We start from the raw sequence: 10,000 nt of genomic DNA, 5'->3' as shown, positions 1-10,000 counted from the left end.
AAGCGTTCAATTTCCAAGCAGTCAGCTTCAGAGAAGTTAGATTTTGATGTTTGAAGGGACCCTGTATCAGAAGGTCCTGTTTCAGAGGTAGAGACCAAGGTGGACAGGATGACATGTCCACCAGGTCTGCATACCAAGTCCTGCGTGGCCACGCAGGTGCTATTAGAATCACTGATGCTCTCTCTTGTTTGATTCTGGCAATCAATCGAGGAAGCAACGGGAAGGGTGGAAACACGTAAGCCATCCTGAAGTCCCAAGGTGCTGTCAGAGCATCTATCAGGACTGCTCCTGGATCCCTGGATCTGGACCCGTAACGAGGAAGCTTGGCGTTCTGTCGAGACGCCATGAGATCTATCTCTGGTTTGCCCCAACGTCGAAGAATTTGGGCAAAGACCTCCGGATGAAGTTCCCACTCCCCCGGATGAAAAGTCTGGCGACTTAAGAAATCCGCCTCCCAGTTCTCCACTCCCGGGATGTGGATTGCTGACAGGTGGCAAGAGTGAGACTCTGCCCAGCGAATTATCTTTGATACTTCCATCATAGCTAGGGAGCTTCTTGTCCCTCCATGATGGTTGATGTAAGCTACAGTCGTGATGTTGTCCGACTGAAACCTGATGAACCCCCGAGTTGTCAACTGGGGCCAAGCCAGGAGGGCATTGAGAACTGCTCTCAATTCCAGAATGTTTATTGGCAAGAGACTCTCCTCCTGACTCCATTGTCCCTGAGCCTTCAGAGAATTCCAGACGGCACCCCAACCTAGAAGGCTGGCGTCTGTTGTTACAATTGTCCAGTCTGGTCTGCTGAATGGCATCCCCCTGGACAGATGTGGCCGAGAAAGCCACCATAGAAGAGAATTTCTGGTCTCTTGATCCAGATTCAGAGAAGGGGATAAGTCTGAGTAATCCCCATTCCACTGACTTAGCATGCACAGTTGCAGTGGTCTGAGGTGTAAGCGTGCAAAGGGTACTATGTCCATTGCCGCTACCATTAAGCCGATTACCTCCATGCATTGAGCCACTGACGGGTGTTGAATGGAATGAAGGGTGCGGCAAGCACTTTGAAGTCTTGTTAGCCTGTCCTCTGTCAGGTAAATCTTCATTTCTACAGAATCTATAAGAGTCCCCAGGAAGGGAACTCTTGTGAGTGGAACGAGTGAACTTTTCTTTTCGTTCACCTTCCATCCATGTGACCTTAGAAATGCCAGCACTAACTCTGTATGAGACTTGGCAGTTTGAAAGCTTGAAGCTTGTATCAGAATGTCGTCTAGGTAAGGAGCTACCGAGATTCCCCGCGGTCTTAGTACCGCCAGAAGAGCACCCAGAACCTTTGTGAAGATTCTTGGAGCTGTAGCCAATCCGAATGGAAGAGCCACAAACTGGTAATGCCTGTCTAGGAAGGCAAACCTTAGGAACCGATAATGATCTTTGTGAATCGGTATGTGAAGGTAAGCATCTTTTAAATCTACAGTGGTCATGTACTGACCCTCTTGGATCATAGGTAAAATTGTCTGAATAGTCTCCATCTTGAACGATGGAACTCTTAGGAATTTGTTTAGGATCTTTAAGTCCAGGATTGGTCTGAAAGTTCCCTCTTTTTTGGGAACCACAAACAGATTTGAGTAAAACCCCTGTCCCTGTTCCGATCTCTTGATCGCAGCGTAGAAACGCCTCTTTCTTTGTCTGGATTGTTGACAATCTTGACAGATGAAATCTCTCTCTTGGAGGAGAGTATTTGAAGTCCAGTAGGTATCCCTGAGATATTATCTCTAGCGCCCAGGGATCCTGAACATCTCTTGCCCAAGCCTGGGCGAAGAGAGAAAGTCTGCCCCCCACTAGATCCGATCCCGGATCGGGGGCCCTCAATTCATGCTGTTTTAGGGGCAGCAGCAGGCTTCCTAGTCTGCTTGCCCTTGTTCCAGGACTGGTTAGGTTTCCAGCCTTGTCTGTAGCGAGCAACAGCTCCTTCCTGTTTTGGTGCAGAGGAAGTTGATGCTGCTCCTGCCTTGAAATTACGAAAGGAACGAAAATTAGACTGTCTAGTCTTGGCTTTGGCTTTGTCCTGAGGCAGGGCATGGCCTTTACCTCCTGTAATGTCAGCGATAATCTCTTTCAACCCGGGCCCGAATAAGGTCTGCCCTTTGAAAGGTATATTAAGCAATTTAGACTTAGAAGTAACATCAGCTGACCAGGATTTTAGCCACAGCGCCCTGCGTGCCTGAATGGCGAATCCTGAATTTTTCGCCGTAAGTTTAGTAAGATGTACTACGGCCTCCGAAATGAAAGAATTAGCTAGTTTAAGGACTCTAAGCCTGTCCGTAAGGTCGTCCAGAGTAGCTGAACCAATGTTCTCTTCCAGAGACTCAATCCAGAATGCCGCTGCAGCCGTGATCGGCGCAATGCATGCAAGGGGTTGCAATATAAAACCTTGTTGAACAAACATTTTCTTAAGGTAACCCTCTAACTTTTTATCCATTGGATCTGAAAAAGCACAGCTATCCTCCACCGGGATAGTGGTACGCTTAGCTAAGGTAGAAACTGCTCCCTCCACCTTAGGGACCGTTTGCCATAAGTCCCTTGTGGTGGCGTCTATTGGAAACATTTTTCTAAATATCGGAGGGGGTGAGAACGGCACACCGGGTCTATCCCACTCCTTAGTAACAATTTCAGTAAGTCTCTTAGGTATAGGAAAAACCTCAGTACTCGTCGGTACCGCAAAATATTTATCCAACCTACACATTTTCTCTGGTATTGCAACTGTGTTACAATCATTCAGAGCCGCTAACACCTCCCCTAGTAATACACGGAGGTTTTCCAGTTTAAATTTAAAATTTGAAATATCTGAATCCAGTCTGTTTGGATCAGAACCGTCACCCACAGAATGAAGTTCTCCGTCCTCATGTTCTGCCACCTGTGACGCAGTGTCTGACATGGCCCTAATATTATCAGCGCACTCTGTTCTCACCCCAGAGTGATCACGCTTACCTCTTAGTTCTGGTAATTTAGCCAAAACCTCAGTCATAACAGTAGCCATATCCTGTAATGTGATTTGTAATGGCCGCCCAGATGTACTCGGCGCTACAATATCACGCACCTCCCTCTGAGCGGGAGATGTAGGTACTGACACGTGAGGCGAGTTAGTCGGCATAACTCTCCCCTCGTTGTTTGGTGAAATTTGTTCAATTTGTACAGATTGACTTTTATTTAAAGTAGCATCAATACAGTTAGTACATAAATTTCTATTGGGCTCCACTTTGGCATTGCAACAAATGACACAGGTATCATCCTCTGAATCAGACATGTTTAACACACTAGCAAATAAACTTGCAACTTGGAAATACAATTCAATTAGAATAATATTAAAACGTACTGTGCCTTTAAGAAGCACAGAAGATTTATGACAGTTGAAAATTAATAAATTGAAACAGTTATAGCCTCAATCCTTGTAAACAACACAACTTTAGCAAAGGTTTAATCCCATTAGCAAAGATAACAAATTCTGAAAGCAGGAAACAAATTACAGAATAAACGTTTTTTATCTCAGTCAAACTATAATTCTCACAGCTCTGCTGAGAGAAATTACCTCCCTCAAAATAAGTTTTGAAGACCCCTGAGCTCTGTAGAGATGAACCGGATCATGCAGGGAATACAATGAGTTGCTGACTGAAATATTTGATGCTTAGTAAAAGCGCCAAAAAACGGCCCCTCCCCCTCACACACAGCAGTGAGGGAGAACAGAAACTGTCAGAAAACAGGTTAAGCAACTGCCAAGTGGAAAAATAGTGCCCAAACATTTATTCACTCAGTACCTCAGCAAATGAAAACGATTTTACATTCCAGCAAAAACGTTAAACATAATCTCTAGTTATTAAACAGCTTTATGTATTTCATACAGTGTAATTCTAGTGAAGTACCATTCCCCAGAATACTGAAGTGTAAAGTATACATACATGACATTATATCGGTATGGCAGGATTTTCTCATCAATTCCATTGTCAGAAAATAAAAACTGCTACATACCTCTATGCAGATTCATCTGCCCGCTGTCCCCTGATCTGAAGTTTACCTCTCCTCAGATGGCCGAGAAACAGCAATATGATCTTAACTACTCCGGCTAAAATCATAACAAAAACTCTGGTAGATTCTTCTTCAAACTCTGCCAGAGAGATAATAACACACTCCGGTGCTATTTTAAAATAACAAACTTTTGATTGAAGATATAAAACTAAGTATAATCACCATAGTCCTCTCACACATCCTATCTAGTCGTTGGGTGCAAGAGAATGACTGGGAGTGACGTAGAGGGGAGGAGCTATATGCAGCTCTGCTGGGTGAATCCTCTTGCACTTCCTGTTGGGGAGGAGTAATATCCCAGAAGTAATGATGACCCGTGGACTGATCACACTTAACAGAAGAAATATTTTTCCTGATTCAGATAGAGCATGCCACTTTAAGACACTTTTCAATTTACCTCTATTATGTAATTTGTTGAAAAGGATACCTAGGTAGTCTCAGGAGCAATAGAGTACTACTAGGAGCTAACTGCTGATTGGTGGTTGCACATCAATGCCTTGTGTCATTGGTTCACCTGATGTGTTTAGATAGCTCCCAGTAGTGCATTGCTGCTCTTTCAACATAGAGAATGAAGTAAACTTGATAACAGAAGAAAATTTGGAAATTTGTTTAAAAACGATATGCTCTATCTGAATCAAGAAAGAAAAAAAACTGCATTTCATGTCTTCAATTATCAAGCTTTGATATTTATATGCAATTTATTAAACTACAGATTAGGTCATTATGGCTTGAGAGCAATCATTTTCTTTTTATTTAAATTTTATCATATGCCAGGTGGATAATAAGGAGGACAAAACTTAACAATTGTGCATTAAAAAGATGGAATTACCTGTTTTTTTACTAGAAAAATTAGCTGCAGAGCTGGAGTGACTAGTATGGTTTTCAGCGTTACCATGTGAAGATGCAGACCCTTGAAGTTTTAAAGAAGGGGACTGTGATACAGTTATAGCCTGCTCGGAAGCACTCTGCCCAACCAGAACAGAAGAACTAAAAGGCTGAAAAGGAATAGATGGGGCTGGAGCCCCAGAAAATGGAAATGCTACAGGGCCTGTCATAAAATCACTGAATTCTTCATCAGCACCAAGAGCAGAGGACTGGGGAACAGACACAGCAGAATGGGATGGTGTGGAAAAATCTGCAAAATGGAAAATGATAGTGAAAATGAACAGACATGGAAATGAACAGAAGGAAAATGAGAATTTGATATGAATGATGGTGACAAAATAATGGCATCTGAGTAGACTACTGAAAACATCCATTTTGCAGGCAAATTAAAAAAGTTCACTGCAATAAATCAATGCAGATGATAAAATGACATTGTTTTTGATCATTATTTGCTTTAATTATAATGACAAAGTTTAAAAGCAAAATGCATTAGAAAAAATTGCTTCTAAGTAATACAGTTTATTATTGTGTATGCAGCATATGTACATATGCTTCGTGCTCCTGCTTTCAAAAAAACTGTGCCAGCTCAGAGAGCATATATTGTGCTGCCGACGGGTCAGTTTGCATCATCGACAAAAGCATGGCCCCCTGCTGGTTAACCGAGGAAGCAGTTTGTTGGAATGAGAGTGCATGAGGCATATGTATATATTCTACGAGTATGGTAAGCCGGTCAGTAATAATTTACACTACAATACAAATTTGCTAATAAATGTCAGTGTTCTCCATAGAAAATTGTGCCATAATTTAACATAAACTGATTTAATTATGATTTGGTTGGGATAACTCTATATATTGCAAAAAAGCTTCTATACCAAACTGAAATGTATTTAAATATCCCAACACATCCCCATTGATAACAAATGTCTAGAAATAAGATTTAAAAAGATGTATTTGATATAATGGGGATAGATACAGAGTAGAACCCAGAGCTGTTACAAAAAGTTCTGAGAATTCCTGCACAGAACATTGAAAGGGAAATTAAACACTCAGGGCCGGATTACAAGTGGAGCGCTAAATATCGCTTGCGAGAAAGCGATATTAGCGCTCCACTTTGTAATACGAGTGCACGATAATGTGCGCTGGTGTTACAAGTAAAACACAATGCGAACGCAAGCTCACTTTCACATTTCAAGGAAGCATTGCGCTCACAAGACACAGACAGCATCAGAACCTCACGCAGCAAAAAGGGTAAGTAAAGCAGCGATGTACAGCATTTTGAAATATATATGTATACGATTATATACATATATTTTTATTTCTTAATAAGTGTATACACACTTATTAACACACAAATATATATGTATATAAGCATACACTGTACATATATATATTTACAGGGAACACACAGTTCCCATAGACCGCAATGTAAAGGCACGTTAACTCCTACAATGCCGTTTTTTTTCTAACACCCCACTCCCACCAACTTTAGACCCCAAAAACTGCCTAGTGCAGTTGTCGAAGTTTAAAAAAATGCTACTTTTTTATTGTTTTATTATTATTATTATTATTGTTATTATTATTAAAAACTACAATGCTGTCTATTTTAAAGGGACATAAAACAGGTTGAGATCTGTGCATATCCTAAAATAGCTATTTAATTAAAAATTGTTTGCATAAAAAAATTGTTTAAAAATTGCTGGAAAGTATTTTAAAATACTTGTTTTATGTCCCTTTAAAGGCATTTGGGGCACTTTTAGAAAATTAACCTTAGATCTGCAAGTTCACAGTAGCAATAACCAGCCACTTGTAATGACTGGTTAATTATCGCGCTCCCACAAAACAGGCAAACTATAGCACTGCCACGTTAACTCCTACACTGTGAATACCAAAAACAAAATTAAAAGGGACACTAAACCCAAACTTTTTCTTTCATGATTCAGATAGAGCATGCAATTTTAAGCAACTTTCGAATTTACTCCTATTATCCATTTTTTTTCGTTCTCTTGCTTTGTTTATTTAAAAAGCAGGAATGTCAAGCTTAGAAGCCGGCCCATTTTAGGTTCAGCACCCTGGATAGCGCTTGCTTATTGGTGGCTTTATTTAGCAACCATAAAACAAGTGTAACCCAGGTTCTGAACCAAAAATGGGCCGGCTCCTAAGCTTTACATTCCTGCTACCCGTTCATAAGCTACATTATGCATGTAATAGCTTTTGTTGCATTAACATGCTGCAACTGCTCTATGCAGTAATTAAAAACGTATTGGGTGCTGAAGCAGTCACAGGAACAAAACCTTTGTCCACTTGTGGTTTCTTTTGCTATACACTTAAATCTACGATAAGCATTAAAGCAATTTGAGCAGTGGTTTTCTTTGTGTTTTATTCACCATATTGAGACTGATTTCATAAGACACTTAGACGTACACATAGACAGACAGAGTGAGAGTAATGCTAAAAGAAAAAAAATGGTATCCAGTGGTGGAAACTTGGAAGTCATAGGATATCCTATACACGGACACACAAAACCGTCTTAGAAAATGTAATTTTGATTAAGTACTATAAGAAACAGAGAAATTAAAGGAAAACTCTGGAGAGGATTAATATGATTTTGGAGGAGGGTAAAATAACATGAGATTATAATAGTGATTTGGCTAGATTTACGGGTGGAGAGGGAGAGATTACAAGACCTATATAAATATAAAAACCATAAACGAATTAAGAAGATACATGAATTCATCTGTAGGGATTTGAATTATCTCAGGAAGACTTAATCAGTTATTAAAGAAGGTTGACAAAGGCAGAGACATTATAATGATAAATACACAATAAGATAAGCTCGCATTGCCGAAACATGCTGTCCAATTGCCATTGATAGGTCAAGACTTGATTAAACATACTGTGCTCCGGCCACTACAGGTTTAAACTGGAAAACCTGGGATAGGCATTTTATTTTAAACAAAACAGCACATACACATACATTCACATCCATTCATCAGTGCACCTGCACATACAATCGTAGACACACACCCCTTCAGATTATGAAGCTAAGCAACAGTAGGTCAATATCAAGGAGCTCCAGGAAATCAGCATTGCAGTAGAGATCAGAAAACTGATGACTGGCATAAGCTTCCTCATACTTCTCTAGCCCCTCAGACCTAGAGTTTCTCCCAGCCAGTATCACCCACCAGCTTGCTATTCAGCCCACCTACCTCCACCATACAGGACACGCATAGTTACTTAGTCTTATCAGAAAGGATACCGCAAAAATAATTTTCGGATAACTTAATTCCACCTGTACTCAAACAAATGTTTTATGAAACTTTTGTTCAGCCATAGTAAATCAGTTTTAGGGGACTCCACATATAGAATAAAGACATATGTTTAATTAAAAAGTTGAGTTTTTGTCCACTGCTAATTTAAAAAAATAAGTGATTTTTCTCTGTCTAGTATATATTATTACTAAGTTTGTCATGTAAAATAAGCATTACCTGTTTTCTTAGTATGTAATAAAGGAGTGGGGTGCATTTTGGCATCTCTAGAAAAGCCGTCCAAGTTGCCTTTAATTGCTTCCAATGCATCATCTCTGCTCTTTTCACCAAACTAAGGGGGGAAAAAACAACTTAGCAAATCCTAAGACTCACACTATTTTAAAAACAGGTAATAAGAATATTTTTTATGTAACTTCCCAGCATACATTTTGGAAAGTGATAAACTTCATAAATTATGCTTACCTGATAATTTCATTTCCATCTGTATGAAGAGAGTCCATGGCTTCATTCATTACTTGTGGGAATACAGAACCTGGGCACCAGGAGGAGGCAAAGACACCCCAGCCAAAGGCTTAAATACCTCCCCTACTCCCCTCATCCCCTAGTCATTTTGCCGAGGGAACAAGGAACAGTAGGAGAAATATCAGGGTATAAATGGTGCCAGAAGAAAAAAATAAATTTAGGTCTGCCCAATGGAGAACCGTGCGGGGGCCGTGGACTCTCCTCATACAGTTGGAAATGAAATTATCATCAGGTAAGCATAGTTTATGTTTTCCATCTTAAAATGAGGAGAGTCCACGGCTTCATTCATTACTTGTGGGAAACAAATACCCAAGCTCTAGAGGACATTGAATAAAAAAAAAAACGGTAGGGTAAAGGAGAGGCGGACCCTATTCTGAGGGCACAGCCTGCAAGACTTTTCTCCCAAAAGTTGCTTCCACCAAAGCAAAAACAATCAAATTTGTAAAACTTTGAAAAAGTATGTAAGGAGGACCAGGTAGCCGCTTTACAAATCTGCTCTATAGAGGCCTCATTCTTGAAGGCCCAAGAAGAAGCCACAGCTCTAGTTGAATGAGCCGTAATCCTCTGAGGAGGCTTATGTCCCGCTGTCTTATAAGCCAAGCGAATCATGCTCCTCAGCCAAAAAGATAGGGAAGTGGAAAAAGCCTTCTGCCCTTTGCTCTTCCCTGAATAGACAACAAACAATGCTGAAGTCTGTCTGAAATCCTTCGTAGCCTGAAGTTAAAATTTCAAAGCTCGAACCACATCCAAATTATGAAGTAACCGTTCCTTCGAAGGAGGAGGATTAGGACACAAGGAAGGAACCACAATCTCCTGATTGATGTTGCGATCAGAAACAACCTTAGAGAGAAAACCCAACCCAGTGCAAAGAACAGCCTTATCGGCATGAAAAACTATGTAAGGGGGCTCACATTGCAAGGCCGCCATCTCAGAGACTCTGCGTGCAGAAGCAATAGCCAGTAGAAAAAGAACCTTTCAAGACAGTAATTTAATGTCAACCAAGTGCATGGGCTCAAACGGAGTCCTCTGCAAAACTTTAAGAACCAGATTTAAACTCCAAGGAAGAGTGGGAATGTCTAAACACAGGCCTAATTCTAGACAGAGCCTGAACAAAAGACTGAATATCAGGAAGCTCAGCAAGTTTCTTGTGTAACAACACAGAGCCGAAATCTGTCCCTTTAAGGATCTGGCGGCAAGTCCCTTCTCCAGACCATCCTGGAGGAAGGAAAGGATCCTGGATACCCGGACCTTATGCCA

General features: G+C 40.7%; 1 protein-coding gene across 6 annotated transcripts in view; it reads right to left on the bottom strand.

The window, feature by feature from the left end:
• SYNRG (synergin gamma) overlaps positions 1-10,000 on the bottom strand; it is a 402,787-nt gene that overhangs the window by 308,197 nt on the left and 84,590 nt on the right. For 3 of the 6 annotated variants that reach the window (XM_053706889.1, XM_053706890.1, XM_053706891.1), the window contains exons 6-7: positions 8,441-8,552; positions 4,900-5,205 (exon numbers count right to left, since the gene is read on the bottom strand). In XM_053706889.1, coding sequence (XP_053562864.1) covers positions 4,900-5,205; positions 8,441-8,552 — 418 coding nt within the window. The remainder of the gene's footprint in view (positions 1-4,899; positions 5,206-8,440; positions 8,553-10,000) is intronic. The other 3 variants (XM_053706892.1, XM_053706894.1, XM_053706893.1) reach the window with 1 other exon arrangement.

The sequence above is a fragment of the Bombina bombina genome, chromosome 3, assembly GCF_027579735.1.
Source record: "Bombina bombina isolate aBomBom1 chromosome 3, aBomBom1.pri, whole genome shotgun sequence".
Lineage (NCBI taxonomy): Eukaryota > Metazoa > Chordata > Amphibia > Anura > Bombinatoridae > Bombina > Bombina bombina.
Note: the sequence above shows the minus strand (reverse complement) of the source record. Positions and strands in the feature narration are given on the sequence as shown.